Source organism: Salvelinus alpinus, chromosome 1, assembly GCF_045679555.1.
Source record: "Salvelinus alpinus chromosome 1, SLU_Salpinus.1, whole genome shotgun sequence".
In the NCBI taxonomy this organism is placed as follows: Eukaryota; Metazoa; Chordata; class Actinopteri; order Salmoniformes; family Salmonidae; genus Salvelinus; species Salvelinus alpinus.
In genome coordinates, this window is record NC_092086.1 from 28082810 (window position 1) to 28101939 (window position 19130).

At 40.3% G+C, this 19130-nt stretch overlaps 2 protein-coding genes across 2 annotated transcripts in view; both read right to left on the reverse strand.

Annotated features, from left to right (window-relative positions):
* LOC139572722 (septin-9-like) overlaps positions 1-3120 on the reverse strand; it is a 168312-nt gene extending 165192 nt beyond the window's left edge. Inside the window, exon 1 of the mRNA XM_071395445.1 lies at positions 2778-3120. Within this exon, the coding sequence (XP_071251546.1) occupies positions 2778-2799 (22 nt within the window). The 5' untranslated portion in view covers positions 2800-3120. The remainder of the gene's footprint in view (positions 1-2777) is intronic.
* A 10313-nt stretch (positions 3121-13433) lies between these two features.
* On the reverse strand, positions 13434-17938 carry LOC139582256 (uncharacterized). Its single transcript, XM_071412285.1, has 4 exons — positions 17759-17938; positions 16888-17220; positions 16041-16165; positions 13434-14301 (listed from the first exon to the last, which is right to left on the reverse strand). Exons 1-4 carry the CDS (start codon positions 17823-17825, stop codon positions 14191-14193), a joined length of 636 nt encoding a protein of 211 aa, XP_071268386.1. The 5' UTR covers positions 17826-17938; the 3' UTR covers positions 13434-14190.
* Between the last annotated feature and the right edge of the window lie 1192 nt (positions 17939-19130).

Sequence of the window (19130 nt, forward strand, 5' to 3'; positions counted from 1 at the left end):
CCTTGTCTCCATGCTGAGTATCATGGATGGATGGATATAGCACCTTGTCTCCATGCTGAGTATCATAGATGGATGTATATAGCACCTTGTCTCCATGCTGAGTATGATGGATGGATATAGCACCTTGTCTCCATGCTGAGTATCATAGATGGATATAGCACCTTGTCTCCATGCTGAGTATCATAGATGGATGGATATAGCACCTTGTCTCCATGCTGAGTATCATAGATGGATGGATATAGCACCTTGTCTCCATGCTGAGTATCATAGATGGATGTATATAGCACCTTGTCTCCATGCTGAGTATCATAGATGGATGTATATAGCACCTTGTCTCCATGCTGAGTATCATAGATGGATGTATATAGCACCTTGTCTCCATGCTGAGTATCATAGATGGATGTATATAGCACCTTGTCTCCATGCTGAGTATCATAGATGGATGTATATAGCACCTTGTCTCCATGCTGAGTATCATAGATGGATGGATATAGCACCTTGTCTCCATGCTGAGTATCATAGATGGATATAGCACCTTGTCTCCATGCTGAGTATCATAGATGGATGGATATAGCACCTTGTCTCCATGCTGAGTATCATGGATGGATATAGCACCTTGTCTCCATGCTGAGTATCATAGATGGATGGATATAGCACCTTGTCTCCATGCTGAGTATCATAGATGGATGTATATAGCACCTTGTCTCCATGCTGAGTATCATAGATGGATGTATATAGCACCTTGTCTCCATGCTGAGTATCATAGATGGATGTATATAGCACCTTGTCTCCATGCTGAGTATCATAGATGGATGTATATAGCACCTTGTCTCCATGCTGAGTATCATAGATGGATGTATATAGCACCTTGTCTCCATGCTGAGTATCATAGATGGATGTATATAACACCTTGTCTCCATGCTGAGTATCATAGATGGATGGATATAACACCTTGTCTCCATGCTGAGTATCATAGATGGATGGATATAACACCTTGTCTCCATGCTGAGTATCATAGATGGATGGATATAACACCTTGTCTCCATGCTGAGTATCATAGATGGATGGATATAGCACCTTGTCTCCATGCTGAGTATCATAGATGGATGGATATAGCACCTTGTCTCCATGCTGAGTATCATAGATGGATGGATATAACACCTTGTCTCCATGCTAGGTATCATGGATGGATGGGTGGATATAACACCTCGTCTCCAAGGCTCTTCGAGAGTAACTTTCCTCATCCACCACCCATGTATGGCACCTCACTGGCACACATTCTGACGGCAGACATTTAGGACCAGAGCAGACGATCTGTTAGCCAATCCTCATCACCTATAGACCAGATATGAAGTAATCTGATGAGGGCTGTATATTGTATACCACAATACATTTACATTTGACATTTGAGTCATTTAGCAGACACGCTTGTCCAGAGAGACTTACAGTTAGTGCCTTCATTTTAAGATAGCTAGTTGGGACGACCACATATCACAGTCATAGTAAGTACATGGAGAAGATGACATGTACACATCCGTCCATTGGTGAAACAAATAAATAGTGTTGTAGGACATAACCCTTGTCTTTCTGCAGGGCAGTGGAGAGGAAGCAGTGGTGAGAGGTCCATCAACCTGTCAATCAACTGTATTTGCAACCAAACTGTCAAGAGACAACATTATCTCAAATGGAAACACACTCTACCACATCAATGTATTATTCATCTCTAATCTACATACAATGATACATAGAGACCATACTGCAAGTAAACATCAGATTCTTCTTGAGGTTTTCATTAAGCATCTTTGGCCATTGTGTGATGTTCAGACCTTGAAAAGCACCTCTCATTATACCAACAGATTAGAGGCCAGGTAAATTCACTAATGGCTCTTGTTAGTACTTTGCCATTCACGACAAAGTTTTCCAACATCTTGTGAATTATTTGACAGCAAGAATACAGACAGACTTAACTATTGTCAATAGTCAGACATTGTTTAGTCAAAGACTAACAGAAATGGCCACGCCTGGCTCCATGTATGGCTCTTTGAAAGGGGAAATTCACAACAAGGGTAACTTGATGATCAACTACCTTTAAGTAATAAGGCACCTCGGGGTTTGTGGTATTTGGCCAATATACCACGGCTAAGGGCTGTATCCAGGCACTCCACGTTGCGTCGTGGTAAGAACAGCCCTTAGCCGTAGTATATTGGCCATAATATACCACAAACCCCCGAGGTGCCTGATTGCTGTTATAAACGGGTTACCAACGTAATTACAGCAGTAAAAATAAATTTTTGTCATATCGATCGAATTTCAGGGCTGGAATCACCCAGTTTATAATATCTAATAACTGATCAAAATCAACAGAACAGCAACATGTGTTGAAACAGTATATCACTCAACAGTTAGACGATTCAGGTGGCATGGTGGGATAACTGTGAAGTGGTTGGAGCTTAGTGACTCATTCAGGGATCATGGTGGCAATCATAACTGACCTTTAGAGTACAGGAAAATAAATCATTACCCCATGCCCATGTACATGTATCTCTCTGGGGCACGTTCACTTTCCCTCAACACAGAACCTACGCGCACGCGTTTACACGTATCCTACAGTTACATATTTACAAGTAACCTAAAGTTACAGAATTGAAGCTGATACTGTGCACATTTAGATGGACAACTGTAAAATAACAATGTAAAGTGTTATAATAACATTACAGCAAAGTACTAAGAACAACAGGAGTATCCATAATAAATATTCCATCAAATGGCACACCTACCTGAATATCCTGATTTCTTCATGATGATCCTTCGTACAGAAACGACTTGCTTTAAGCCTCGATATGAGTTGTTATTTTAGCCAGGCGATGTCTCAGACGTGTTCGATGTTGTCCGTGGCAATCAGATCCTCATTTACAACCGTAGTTTCACAGGTATCTCGGTGCGCGCTTTTCTCCCTATTCCTCCCAATCCTGGAACGTTAAGCTTTCCGAACACACTTGGCTGCGGGGAAAATCAGGGGAACCGCTACTTCGTGGACTTGAAGTAAATTAGTGAATTATTTAATATATCAGGATCGAACGCGGACAACAGGGAGTTAACCTCGGGGCCAGGCTATCTCTAGATAAGTAGAATGGATACAATCACACCTGCGCTACCAACGCACGCCCAATCTGAAGGCGGGACTTGGAGCAATATACTGTACACAGTAATCAGAGGAAGTTATGTCAAAGTTCACGGTGATGACACTGTGGGCTAACCCATGGAGAAAATATACATTTAGACATCACAGTCTGTCAACAAACAATTGCTTCCGGCAGTAGGGTGGATCATTACTTACTTTAAAATAAGAATTCACATCAGTGTTTGATTGTAAATAGGCTACAGTTGTAATATCCTTTTCAGGTACAGTATCACTTTAGTATGAAAAGACTTCGGCAAAGACGTTTTGCTGAAGTCAAAATCATAGTGCTTATACTAGATGTCTTCTTATACAGATGTGTGAAAAGACCCAATTAACAGGTGATTAATGAAGGATGCAGCCAGTAGCTCATTCCACTGTGGGGATTCTGTTATGTCAATCATATCAAAGTGTACAACTGTCAGTGTCATTCAATCATGCAAATAAGACTTGATGAAAATGATCATCCTCGACCTCATACAATGTGCTGCTATTCTGATCTGAGGAGACCTCTTGTGGACGTTTCTTGAAGGACAAAAATTTGACATCCTGTGTACTTCTTCTAAAACCTAGGTGAATAGAATCAAGTATGTAAAAATAAGAAGCAAGTATGTGTAGTTGCTGTCCAATATGGCGACCTTCGTATAGGTTACTGGGTGTGTCGAAAGGAGTGGGTGTATGTGCCTGCTGACCTGGCTGAGGTGCTTCCCACTGGGCAGCTGTATCACGATGTCGCCGGCGGTAGCTAACATTGCGACCAGTGCACCAGTGTTGTGTCAAGGTGCCTGCTGACCTGAGGTGTTTCCCTCTGGGCAGCTGTATCACCCCTACAAGCTCTCACAGTCTCATGTCAGAATTAGACGTTCAGCCATGTTTCTCAAACGTCAAATTTTGAAGTTGTTCAAAACACCATATTTAGTGTTTAAGGTTAAGTTTAGACATCTCACTAAAGGCTTCAGTCATACAAAAGTTATACTTAAATCCGAACTGGTTCCCTAGCAGATTAGTAAGAATGTCTCACCTCATGTTCAAGAATGGTCTTTTTACCTTTATTCAGATTACAACCTCTCAATTTCGGTTATTTGAAAATGAAATAAATTCCAAAATATGTCTATTTTTAAAACAAGCCATACAAAGTTGGTTGCAATTTCACTTTAATCCATCAGGAAAAAACTAAAGAAATATTACAACAAATATTATGGTTAAACTCACATATACTAATTGATTAAAAAAAAATCTACAGTAAAAGTTTGGACACACCTCCTCATTCAAGGGGTTTTCTTTATTTTTACTATTTTCTACATTGTAGAATAATAGTGAAGACATCAAAACTATGAAATAACACACATATGCAATCATGTAGTAACCAAAACAGTCTTCAACAAATCAAAACATATTTTATATTTGAGATTCTTCAAAATAGCCACTCATTGCCTTGATGACAGCTTTGCACACTCTTGGCATTCTCTCAAACAGCTTCATGAGGTAGTCACCTGGAATGCCTTTCAATTAACAGGTGTGCCTTGTTAAAAGTTAATTAGTGGAATTTGTTTCCTCCTTAATGCGTTTGAGCCAATCAGTTGTGTTGTAACAAGGTAGGGGTGGTATACAGAAGATAGCCCTATTTGGTAAAAGACCAAGTCCATATGATGGCATGAACAGCTCAAATAAGCAAAGAGAAACGACAGTCCATCATTACTTTAAGACATGAAGGTCAGTCAACCCAGAAAATGTCAAGAACTTTCACATTTTCTTCAAGTGCAGTCGCAAAAACCATAAAGCACTATGATGAAACTGGCACTCATGAGGACCGCCACAGGAAAGGAAGACCCAGAGTTACCTCTGCTGCAGAGGATAAGTTCATTGGAGTTACCAGCCTCAGAAATTGCAGCCCAAATAAATGCTTCAGAGTTCAAATAACAGACACATCTCAACATCAACTGTTCAGAGGAGACTGCATCAATCAGGCCTTCATGGTCCAATTGCTGCAAAGAAACCACTACTAAAGGACACTAATAATAACAAGAAACTTGCTTGGGCCAAGAAACAGGAGCAATGGACATTAGACCGGTGGAAATCCGTCCTTTGGTCTGATGAGTCCAAATTTGAGATTTTTGGTTCCAACCTCCGTGTCTTTGTGAGAGGTGAATGGATGAACGGATGTTGGTGAACGGATGTTCTCTGCATGTGTGGCTCCCATGGTGAAGCATGGAGGAGGAGGTGTGATTTAGGTCAGGGATATATTTAGAATTCAAGGCACACTTAACCAGCATGGCTACCACATCATTCTGAAGCGATACGCCATCCCATCTGTTTTGCGCTTAGTGGGACTATAATTTATTTTCATTGGTCAATGACCGAACACACCTCCAGGCTGTGTAAGGGCTATTTGACCAAGAAAGGAAGTGATTGAGTGATGCATCAGATGACCTGGCTGCCACAATCACCTGACCTCAACCCAATTGAGATGGTTTGGGATGAGTTAGACAGCAGAGTGAAGGAAAAGCAGCCAACAAGTGCTCAGCATATGTAGGTACTCCTTCAAGACTGTTGGAAAAGAATTCCAGGTGAAGCTGGTTGAGAGAATGCCAAGTGTGTGGAAAGCTGTCATCAAGGCAAAGGGTGTTTATTTTGAAGAATCTCAAATATAAAATATATTTCGATGTGTATAACACTTTTTTGGTTACTACATGATTCCATCTGTGTTATTTCATAGTTTTGATGTCTTCACTATTCTACAATGTAGAAAATAGTACAAATAAAGAAAAACACTTGAATGAGTAGGTGTGTCCAAACTTTTGACTGGTACTTTATATATACAACCTATCCGCAATATTAAAGCTGATCTACCCACTAAAAATACATTTAAAAGAATACAATAAAAGTTTAGACATGAACTCCGAATGTTTTAAGTTAGGGTTAAGTTTAGGCATTAACTCTGAATGTTTTAAGTTAGGGTTAAGTTTAGACATGAACTCTGAATGTTTTAAGTTAGGGTTAAGTTTAGGCATTAACTCTGAATTCTTAAGTTTAGGCATTAACTCTGAATGTTTTAAGTTAGGGTTAAGTTTAGACATGAACTCCGAATATTTTAAGTTAGGGTTACTCTGAATTCTTAAGGTTAAGCATTAACTCCGAATGGTTAAGTTTAGGCATTAACTCTGAATGGTTAAGGTAAGGGTTAAGGTTTGGGATAGGCTCAAAACCAAAATATCAAAAACAACCTTCTGTCGCTGGATTCGAACATGCAACCTTTAGCATTAGATTCAGATGCATCCACAACACCCTAGCAAAAACAGAACCTACTTGAAGGCAACACTACTCATAATTGCCCCTAGTGGCTGGTTTACACGTCATCTCCCGACTAGAGTATGTGAGCGGAGTTGAGCGTTCTGAAATCCCGCTCATCACTCAATGTCCTTTACTAAGAGCAGTGTGCTCCTCTAAAAAACACTCCTCGCTCAAAGAATAAAAAACTACCGCTCCAAATTCGCTCCATTCATTAAAATCACAACCACCATCTATTTTTGTGACTACTTGGACCTACCAGTTTTTTTTTAGTATTGAAACCAAACCATATGAGTTGAATGAAACATATTTTAATAAACAACTGTAAAACGTGACTATAGGCTGCATGTCATATCAACAGCATATACAGTAAACACTAAATAGGTCCAAATCCAGATAGGCAACGAAAATGAATTATTTGGGCTATATTATTTCAAATATTTCAAGGCTATAGCCTATAAATAAACAAATTGTGAAGCACTCGCGTGTGATACACATTAGGCTGGCAGTGACATTAATAAGCACTCAGGATTTAAACAACATGTCTTTGTATTAAATCATTATAGTCTACAAATTGCACACATGACTTACTAAGAATCAAATACAAAATAAACGAAATATGCCTTATTACGCTCCATCTACAGTGCCTTTGAATTCGTTTTTAGAAACATGAGTTTTGCCAGTCTGTGGCTTCATGCTCATGCGATGGTGCCTGGAGAGCAGGCCAGCAGCGGAGAATACCCTCTCAGCGCTTGCAGAGCCAATGGGGATGCTAAACACCCTTCGGGACACTTTTGTCAGACTGGGAAGGGATATGTAGTTTTTCTTTTCTTCTGTAGGTAGGCCTAAAGGATTTTAGATAAAATAACCCTATCAAAACAGAAATCGCCTTGAAAGAGGTAACATGCCAGGACTATTGGGCCAAAATCAATTATGGCCTATTGTATGGATAATAGAACAAATTTAGAATTAAGAAGAAACCCGCACACTGCTCTTGATAGCATCACTGTTCTTTAATAAGCTTTACATATCGGGCACACGGCCTTCATCAGAGCTTTTGTGAGATTACTTTTTCGTTAATAGCGCCCTTGTGTAGACATAGCCCCACCCAGATCCGTTCCACGCATCGAATGGGGTTGGAGTCGAGGGAAAACAAATAAATTCTACCAAATATAACAATGTGCATTTCATAAATATTCGAATAAAGTGTGTACATAAAACGTATTAAACACGTCTGTAAAACCACAATGAGGACATGTCCTACCAAGCAAGTTTTCATAAATCATTGGGTACAGCACAAGAAAAACGTCAGAGTACTCTGAAATGGGTGCATAATTCATGTTCACATTTACAACATAACATGCATGGGCATTTCATCATTAAAACCTCTAGGAAATAACGTCTGGAGGGTGAAAATCCCAAAACATTATCTTTTGCTCGGAGTATTATTTATATCACCTCTCCTGTCTGATATCTTCACTTTCTCTATGCCACAAAATCTAAAGTTAGAAATGTCATGTTTTAGGTCATTAAAATGTACTGCGACTGGATAATCCCTGTCCTTTCTCCTGAATGAACTTTTATGTTCACACATTCTGTTTGAGAGAACGAGAGGTTTTACCTACATAACACAGCCCACATGGACATTTAATCATGTAGATAACATTGGTGGTTGAGCACGTAATAATGTAATTTATTTGGAACCGTTTTCCTGTGTGTGGGTGGCAGAAATATTCACACTTCATCATATTGTTGCACTGTGAGCAACCTCTGCATTTATAGCTACCGTTCGGGAGAGGGCGTAAAAGAGCCTGGCTCATTTTCTTTTGTGGCTGGCAGTTGGCATGGACCAATTTATCGCGTAAATTGCGACCTCTCCTACATACAATAAGTGGTGGATTCTTAAATTCAGCTGGCAGAGCTGGGTCCGATGATAAAACATTATAGTGTTTCTTGACAGCATCTTCCAATTTTCGCAAGTTCAGAGTATATGTGGTTGTGAACATTACAGAGTGTTCTTTAACTCTAGTGGGTCTTTTTTGTAGCAGTTCATCTTGTGTTTTAAGAGCTTCATCCACACCTTGTGGAGAGTAGCCTCTTCTTGGAAATGTATTGCACATCTCCGCTGCTTTTTCTAGATAATCCTCTGTGGAGTGGCATATACTGTGCAGTCTGAAAAACTGGCTTCTTGGAAGTCCTCTTTTTAATGGCTCAGGGTGGAAGATGTCCCCCTGTAATATATTATTTATGTCAGTTTCTTTTCTGTACAGAGTTGTAAACAGGGTTCCATTTGATTTCTCAATCCACATGTTGAGGTAATGAACACGTTTAATGTCACATTCAACAGTGAATTTGAGATTGGGGTCAAGGACATTGAGTAATGCCATAAATGTCACATCTGCTCCTGCCACGCCCTCTACTGCTCATCCTGTGTCTCCTTGACCTGCCACCATTCCCCCAGTGCTCTTTCCCTCTCTCTCTCTTTCTCTCTCTCTCTCTCTGTGTGTTTGTGTGATTGTGTGGGCGGAGACAGGTGTGCTGGAGTCAGAGCAGATCCCCACCAGCTGAAACCTGTTCCATAAGCAAGACCTCAACAAATACTCAGTAATCTCTGCTCAGTCAGTCTACGGTTCTAGCCGTTTGTTACTGTTTAGATCCTGTTATGCCTGTTTTCCTTGCCTGACGCTGTTTTCCTCTCCGCTACAGTTCTGCCCGCTCTGACTCTGGTCCCTGTCTCCAGTCCCACGTCTCGTCATCCTGCTACTCTGTACTGGATTCCCCACTCAACTACTCCCTTGGATTACACTCCGGGCCTGTTTACCCAGTCCCAACCCCTCTTGCTCCAGCCTCAGCCTCCACAACGGGTTTCCTGCAACCCTTCCAAGCTTCCCCTGACCTGCACTCCATCTTCCCTTGTGTTTCAATAAATACCTTGGTTACTTCATCCCAGTCTCCTCGTCTGAATCTGCTCTTGGGTTCCCCTGCTCCACTCCGCGTAACAAAGTCTGACAGATCTTCTCCCGTTCCTCCCCATATGCAAAACGTTGCCAATATATCGATACCACTTCAGGATTTTATAAAAAAACTGATTTTGTTTTAATTGTTAACAAAACGTTCTTCAAAAAGACCCACATAAAGGTTAGCATAGCTCGGAGCGAAAGTGGAGCCAATCGATGTTCCATTCGCTTGGAGGTAGTATTCATCATCAAACCTGAAATATATGTCTAAACATATTCAGCCAGCTCTAGAATAAAGTTTGTTGATGGGTATTCGTTAGTATCTCTGTCTCTCAAATAGTGAGCTCGGGCTGCCAGCCCCCGTATAGGGGAATGCTGGTATATAGACTCTCAACATTTAATGTGACCAAAATGCAGTTTTATGTTAATCCCGTTATTGGTGAGATCTTGTTGATGAAGTTTTGAATCTTTCACATATGATGGCAATGCTTGCGCATGAGATTTAATAAGAGTCTACGAAGGTCGACAATAGCTCTAGCATTAAGCCTATTCTTGCAACCACTGGTCTGCCTGGATAATTGCCTTGTTTTAGGTTTGTGTAATTTCGGGAAAATGTACAGGCATGGACGTATGGCACATTTGCAGCAAAGATATTCATATTCAGGTTTTGAGATAAGGTTATTTAATAGGTTAGATTAGAGTGTATCTCTCTTTGGAACACCTGTGTGTGGGTTTCTAGGCCCGAAACAGTGTTTTGAGAAAACGTGCTTAAGTTTAAGGCCGTGTGGCCGATACATAAAGCTGATTAAAGACCATCAAGAGCAGTGTGCGGGTTTCTTCTTTTTTCTCATCTTATTCAACTGTTACCATGCACCTGCAAAAAAGATAGTTTAGATGTGCCTTGCCTTTTGAAATTTATACATAATAGAACAAAAATGGACGGAACATTTAACAGATCCGATTTTTTTGTTTGTAAATGCTTTGCTACAATGACACACTTAGCTAGCTACCCGCCTCGTTCCTTTCTGTTAGCATGTGCACATATTAAGTACACCATCATGCTTTAGGGGTACCTGTCTTTTCAGATTCCACAATTATTCTTTAGTTGTGGACACTACATAACTGCACTCCCTATCTTGCTATTGGTCCTCATCTTTGTAAGCCACCTTTATTGTTCACCTGTGTGTTTTATCAGTTTCTTTGTGAAAAATGTAGCATAGTAGATGACAGTCGCTAAAGCAAGGAGCTATAGCAGCACACAAGTAGACTACAAATGCATGCTGGGCCGGGCACGCCCTGAGCTACTGGAGGGAAATTGGAGCAGCGAGAAGGCTGATGCTCCAGCCTTTGGGAAAGCCGCTCCACGCTCCAGTCAAATTGGGCACGCTAAGCTCCTCACCCCAGCTCTGCTCCGCTCACATACTCTGCTCCCGAAGACCTCAGACATAGATGGACGTTGAATACTTACTTGTACCACGGGTGACCTGCCTGCTCACCCATGATCAGTACTTTTAATACAAAACAAAACGATCAGTTGCAAACTTAACTGATGATCCTATCAATTCTTTCTTATCTATGTTTGGAAATTACTTCTATGTAGGTTACTGCATCTAGTATGAAACTGGTATTATCACACCAGAGATAATGTAGGCTGTTATAACCACATCCTCTCAGTCAGATGCAACCCCATGTATACTGATCCAAAATATGAACACAACATGCACTAATTTCAGCGATGTTACTGAGTTACAGTTCATATAAGTAAATAAGTCAATTTAAATAAAAATAAATAAATAATGCCCTAATCTATGGATTTAACATGACTGGGCAGGGGTGCAGCCATGAGTGGGCATGGGAGGGCATAGGCCCACCCACTGGGGAGCCAGGCCCAGCCAATCAGAAGGAGTTTTTCCCCACAAAAGGGTTTTACTACAGACAGAAGTACTCCTTTTTTTATTTCAGCTCATGAAAAACAGGACCAACACTTTCCATGTTGCGTTTATATTTTTGTTCAGTATACAGTAGTTCAGCTCAGCCTTCCCCCTTTCAGTGTCGGACTGACACATCAACTGACTAGTGTTGTCAGCCAAGCAATTAATTCTGTATGTGCCAGTTCAATGTGGACCCTAAGAGAGCCAATTGACAGGGCAAGGAGAAAAACGTTACATAATGGCCATGTTGAGAGCCAGACCAGATATCGGAATGAATCATTGAAGGTCATCTTGACTCATTGGAGGACAACTACAGTGTAATAATAATGTAAAGTACTTTACATTGAGGAATTTTGGGGACTTTTCTTCCATCAGTCCAGGGTTGAGGTTCTACGAGACATCACAAGAAAGTAGGTGTAATGTTATGGGTGCTGCAGCCTCGTTGAAACAACGTTTCCATGATGAGCTGTTACAAAATCTCTCGACAGAGCACTTACACAGTACACACATTCTTATTTCCCAGTATCTCGCACACCCTTGTTTTTTCCTCGTGAGAATGTCTTCTGGGTCGTTCCATATGATTTCAATCCCTTTCTGTCTGCACCCCTTTTGATTTGAACACAACGTTTCATACATGTTTGGCCATGGTGGAAGTGGTCAGAAAGGGACAGTTTGAACCTGAATGCCAAAACACCCAGGATAGATGTGCTCAAAGTTGACCCATGTTTTACAGTTTGACAAGCCTGTTCGTAAGCTTTCAAATGATGTCAAACTCAACCGTTCAGTGATGAAGACATGGATGTCTCATGGTAGGGTGGGGAATGCAAAATGGGTCAACTTTTAATGTTTTGGCATTCAGGTCCAAAAAGTCACTTTCTGAGCCCTTACTCTATGGGCAAACATGTATGGAAAGTTTCGTTCAAATTAAAGGAGTGCAGTCAGAAAGTGATTGGAACTTCTTTTGAATTGACGTACAGGCCCATACTTCAGAATCAGCAATGTTACAGCTAAACAGGAAATGACTGGCTGTGAGTGTAACACATAATATAAAGTATGTTTGTTTTTTCAGAAATTGAAGAATGTGAAATTGTCCTGAGAAATATGATGGATTGAAATCACTGTAAACATCAGCAGGGACTGAGTGAAAAAGTTACTTGGCCAGTTTGTGGTGAAGGTTATGACTATTGACCTTTAATCAAGTTAGTCAACATCATGATCGTGTGGGTAAGTAAGCGTAACCCATGTTGTATTCCTGTAAACGGGGTCTTGACTTCCACTCTGCTTGCAGTTTCGACCACCCGCTGCACCAACACACGTGCACAAAGGCAGGAAGTCTCGTCTCTATGTCTCTAAGCCATCTCCATGCGCACACAAACACACACCATTACCATCACACAAAGACACATACACACCTCTGTACATACACGGTACACTTGCTGCACTATATAAAAACACTCGGGTTCAAAGCGAGAGAAGAAAGTCACAGCTTTAACCAAACTTCCACCACACGTAAGTGATGTGTACAATGAAAACAACATGCACCTCCACTGTGGTCTGGTGTTGTGCATGCTCAAGTGACAAACAGTGTGACATTTAGGCCCTTGCCTTTTGACTCATGGAAAGACTGCCTTGCAAGGCTTTAGATGTAACGAATCTCTAGATGTAACGATTAACCTTTTTGTCGCAGAGACTGAGCAAGCAATGGCTCCTCTCCCCATCCAAAAATGCTTTGATTAACACAAACTAGGTCAAACTTAATTTGTGTCAGCCAACCATCTGAGGGACCAGTCACTAACATCTCAGGGAACAGTGGTGGTCCACAGACCAGGGGTTGAAGACCACTGCTCTATTGGAAACCCTGAACACAGCTATTAAGTTGTTGTAGAATGACACTCCACTTGAAAATGATTCTGCATTAACACACATTAGTATAATCGTAATGCAGTATAACACTTGTGGTAAAAATACACTAATATTCCTTTAGACAGACGAGCCCTGCTGATGTGAGTTCTTAAAATGCAAACATCACAAAACTGTTGTGAAAAACATGAGATGCCACAATGACCACAGAAACGGAACTGTTAGTATTATGACTAATTTATTATAAAAAAATAGACTATCTTTACAGGAACAACATGATCAGTACAGGAACTAAAGAATGCAAAAGTATTACAATAAAATAGCAGTAAAAGTTGCCTGGCGCCTGAAAAATAGGCATAGGCCCAATGCCATCAAATATGTAAAAACATATATACAATAGAGAATCAATTCAACATTTAAAAGTTGTTAAAAAATATATTGTCAATCTATAAAGAAAAATAGAATGTACAGCTAAAGACATTGAAATTCCATACACAGCAATCAGTGCTATTTTCAAGTTAAATTGTGGTTGTAATTACAAGACTCAAATTCTAGCTGCTGCGTCAGGGTCAAGGACCATAAAAAACCTCTGTATGAACAACCATTTACAGTGTGTGATGTCAGCTGTGTACTTACTTAAGTAGCTACAGTATATAGGTAGCTTACCTTGAGGTTGAATGACTGACATAAGTGCACATCATTGATGCAAGCCCTTGCTACTTAACACAACCTGAGAATATATCTTTCAAAGTCCTTCGTTGACATCATGTATTACATTACATCATGTTGACATAATTGTCTCCTAGTCAGCTGACATGAGCTTCCATTTGGACCCAAATTAAAGATGGCTGCCGTGCATCATCAGTAACAAGCTGTCTGAAGGTCGTGCCCAAAGTAAAGATGACTGCCATGCAACATCTGTAACAACCTGTCTTAGGTTGGTGCCCAAAGTAAAGATGGCTGCCGTGCAACATCACTAATAACCCATCTGAGGGGGGTGTGCACGTCTGATGGTGGTGCGCATGTCTTCATAGACATCGCTAGTCTTGCCCTGTGTTGGTCTAATCGTTGCACGCCATGCCTTTAACTGGGAAGACAAGAGATATTGGTCAGATAAGGTACGGTTAGTACGCTATATTTTTAACATTTAACTGACACTCTTATCCAGAGCGACTTACAGGAGCAATTCGGGTTAAGTGCCTTGCTCAAGAGCACAGCAACACATTTTTCACCAAGTCTGCTCGGGGATTCTAACCAGCGCCTTTTCTGTTACTGGCCCAACGCTCTTAACCTCTAGGCTACCTGTCGCCCGTGTCTTTAGAAGGGGGAGGGATCAGAAGTGGTCTTGTGTTTCAGTAAATATCTTTTGTATGGAATTTAAATTAATTGAACTGACATTGTTATCAACACATTGCAAATGTCAAAAATGTACATGTATACTGTACACACACACACACGCGCGCGCGAGTTAGATGAGACGGAATATGCAGGGGCAGAATTTGCGCAAGACCGCAGAAGCAGTTCATAACTCATGAAATACGATCAATGTAGATGAAATCAAACAATAACACTGAACATGTTAAGTATAAGGAGCTATTTCCTGTCAAATATGTTGTTACAGTACTGATAATAGAACTTCCCCAACAGATTCCATCAGGTCTACATATATGAATCAAAGCAAAAGGCTGAAGTTAAAAACGGTGCATTTCCCCACCAAAGACAGGTCAGTGAAGACAGTGCTGAGGTGGCAATCTTGCCACCCGACACACACCCTCAAACACCTACACACAGATTCACAAGCTTAAACACCTACACACAGATTCCCAAGCTTAAACACCGACACACACATATTCCCAAGCTTAAACACTTACAGACACACACACACGAAAAAATACTATGATATAAATACTGTGGTATTCACTGTAGTGTTTTTGTGGACTAAAGTAGTATTTACTGTAGTATTTACAGTTAACTATAGTATAAATACTGTAGTAAAAGAAAATTGTATTTTATACTATAGTATTTACTGTAGTGTTTTTGCGGACTGTAATATACTGTAGTATTTACAGTAGTGTTTTTGCGTACTAAAGTAGTATTGACTGTATTATACTTTAGCATTTACAGTTAACCATAGTAAAAATAATGATGTAAATTAACTGTATTATATAATAATGTATTTAAGTGTAGTATTTATTGTAGTATATAGTATTTACTGCAGTGTGCTTGCGGATTGTATACTGTAGTATTTACTGTCATGTTTTTGCGGACTGTAATATACTGTAGTATTTACTGTTGTGCTATTGCGGACATTACTGTAGAATTTACTATAGTATTTTAGTTTTATTATCTTTGACATAGAAGTGGAGGCTATTTCCTTGAGGAAACCTACTGGAGAAATACTAAAAGAGAACATTTTCCATAACCTGTAGGTAGGTAGGTAGGACTGGGGTCTGAAAAGATATAGAAAAAAGCAGAAGCTCTGAACTAACCTAGCACAAATGTGGAAATGGGGAGGGGAATGGGCAGGGGTTATGCATATTAAATACTGTAGTATTTACTATCGTTAAAGTCTAGTGTTTTTGCAGACTGTAGTGTTTTTGGGGACAATACTGTAGAATTTACTCAGGTTTTTTCAGATAATACTGCAGTATACTACAACATTATATAGTAAGTACTACACATGATCGAGGGGTACTACAGTGTATAGTATTGTACAGTATACTACAGTTTACTACAGAATTCTATAGTAACTACTGTAGTATTCTATAGTAAACTGCAGTATTTTTCATGTGGGCACACACACACACACTTTACTGTAGTACTTACCCTGGGGATGACCCAGATGAAGAGGATGAGCAGACTCAGGAGAAGCACAGAGACAGCTGAGACCAGGACCAGATACCAGGACATTCCTAGGCCTGAGGACGCATCTTTCTGGTCACACTCCTCATCTGTAGCACAGCAACACACCAGGGTAGCACACATGTTTTAATTCAGTTCAGTCCAATACTACTCAACAAACGGACCAGTCTGAACTTGTTTAGAAGTTACAGCCTGGTAGCTCAAGTTAGGATTAGTTCCTATGAGACTGCGCTGCTCAGAGATCACATTAAGACAATGGTCCTGAATCATTCCCTAACCCTCCTCTTGACCCCATTACCCTTCAATATTTGCAGATCTGAAGGATCTGGACAGGTATAACCAGTGGAGCAGCTTCCAACGTACAGATCTGTATCCAGGACGTACATGCCAGGCAGTGTCCGAGAAAGGCCAGAAAAATTGCCGTCTGGCAGACGGTACCGGTCCATCAAGGCTCAGACCAACAGGCTCCTAAACAGCTTCTGTCCCCTGGCCATAAGACTGTTAAATGGTTCATAACTACTGCTCCCCCTTGGATTAGATGTATTACTACCACTACACTGCTGTTCTGATTACTGATCTCCATTCATATCTATTTATCCAGCTCCCTATCTTATTTCTCATGTTGTTTTCTATTTCATTTCTTATTAGTTATACTATTTTGATATTGAATGCTGCACTGTAGGGTAAGGCTTACAAGTTAAGCATTTCACTGTACTTGAGCATATGACCACAAAAAACTTGAACATTGAAGGGTGGAGTAAGTGCCAAATGGAGGGTTAGGGAACGAATCAGGACTGGCTGAGACACTCACCATTCACCACCAGCAAAACAGCTCCTTCCCCCTCAGTCTTCTCAAGCTTGGTATTCTTATAAACACTGTACACACACCAGTAGCCCCCAGAGTCTTCTATGGTCAGGTTTGTGATGGTGATGTTCATTTTGTTGAGACTTCCGTTAGTCATCAATCTGAGTTTGAACCTCCCGTGGAGGGTTAATTTTTTTGTTGCCTGGTGAAAGTAGAGGACTTGAATCTCTTTCGTCAGGCGCATGTACACACTCAGGTTTTCTTGGTCTGGCAGAGAGGTGCTGCAGTTGATGGTCATAGTGTCTCCCTCCTGCTTTCGGACCAGCAGTCCCTTGTTCCCTTTCATGAGCAGATGGGAGAATGGAAGAAAAACGCACATAACATATGTGTCAAATCTTTAGTTTTAATGATAAACCAATACCAACCAGATAAGGAGATCTTCACGACCCAAAACTACTTTCACACAAGTCTGGGTCTATTTTTGGAAATAGAGGAACCATCTACTACTCTAATTTGAATATTACACTTGAAAAGTAAATGACTTGAAAACAGCATCTTGTACATCTATGATATTGCAACTCTATAGATTACAGTGGACTCTAGATTACAGTGGACTCCTGAAAAAGGCAATGGCTTGGGACTGTCGTGCCAGAGCATGTAGTTATCAGAAGCAAGCTATTGAAAATCAGGTCATTGAAATGAGACTGGAAAACTGTATTGTACTTATTCAAGGTGCACTAATCAGGAGTCAACTGTACATAATATATTTTAAATGTAAAATTGATGAGATGAAATGTTAAATTAAAAAAACACCCCTTTCCATGAACTCAAAAGGATGTCCACCTCCCAATAGAAAATTAAAATAAACACCACTCACCTTTCTCAGCCAGGGTGCTGCAAAGGAGACAGAGGAAGATTGCACAACACAGAGAGGGTGCAGACATCGTGCTAAAACAACATGAGCTTCACATCACAACTAAACTGAACCTTCAAATAACAGGAAATATACAGTCAATACCACAGTGGTGTCTGCTCTAGAACCTCTCCACCAATAGGAACACAAGGTAGGCCTACTTTACTGCTAGGTTCTGAACAAACAGAGTAAAATCTCTCCACCAATAGGAAAACGAGGAGGGCCTACTAAACCAAGAAATTACGTTGTAACATACAATCAAGACCTGAACTTATTTCAGTTGCAATTGTGGGTGTCAGTGTGTGAAAGAGTCATAGGTTAGGGATAAATGAGGTTAAACAACAAAACACAATTATTTTCTGAGCATTCATTTGAGGGTTTGTCATTCAAAGACAGTCACTTCAAGTACAACTGGAATAGTACGATACAACAACCACTTCAAATGGACACACGCCATCAACTTTTCAAAGTTACTTCACACTGGTGTGACCTGTTATTAGTGAGACTATAGGCAGGTAAATATAACAAACCAGAGTGTGTGACAACAATGACTTCAAACTCTACTGATGCTTTCTACTGATGCTTTCTATGTGCAACCTGGGATCAGGTGATGTGTGTAACACTAGACTCCCTACTCCCAGAATGGTTCACTACATAACATATCCTCTACTCCCAGACATGAGAGGTGAATGGTTCACTACATAACATATCCTCTACTCCCAGACATGAGAGGTGAATGGTTCACTACATAACATATCCTCTACTCTCAGACATGATAGAGGTGAATGGTTCACTACATAACATATCCTCTACTCCCAGACATGAGAGGTGAATGGTTCACTACATAACATATCCTCTACTCCCAGACATGAGAGGTGAATGGTTCACTACATAACATATCCTCTACTCCCAGACATGAGAGGTGAATGGTTTACTACATAACATATCCTCTACTCTCAGACATGATAGAGGTGAATGGTTCACTATATAACATATCCTCTACTCTCAGACATGATAGAGGTGAATGGTTCACTATATGGTACTCAAATCAATAAGGTCTCTGCATATAAATACTTAGGGGTATGGTTAGATGATAGGCTTTCTTTTAAAAAACATGTTACTGAATTGGGAAAAAAGCTCAAATTCAAGATAGGATTCCTTTACAGAAACAGGGCTTGTCTGTCCTCTGTAAATAGGAAAAAAATTGTGCAGGCTACTTTTATGTCCGTTTTAGATTATGGTGATATTATCTATATGCACGCATCGGCAAACACATTAAAACCATTGGATGCTATTTACCATTGTGCACTCAGATTTATCACGGGTGATAGTTACA

Bases quoted from the DNA above. Each gene is read 5' to 3' on its own strand.
- LOC139582256 (XM_071412285.1), bottom strand. From the start codon at position 17,825: ATGTCTGCACCCTCTCTGTGTTGTGCAATCTTCCTCTGTCTCCTTTGC. The intron at 17,221-17,758 runs GTGAGTGGTGTT...TGCTCATGAAAG, and splicing joins CAGCACCCTGGCTGAGAAAG to GGAACAAGGGACTGCTGGTC. The intron at 16,166-16,887 runs GTGAGTGTCTCA...GCTGTGCTACAG, and splicing joins TGTTTTGCTGGTGGTGAATG to ATGAGGAGTGTGACCAGAAA.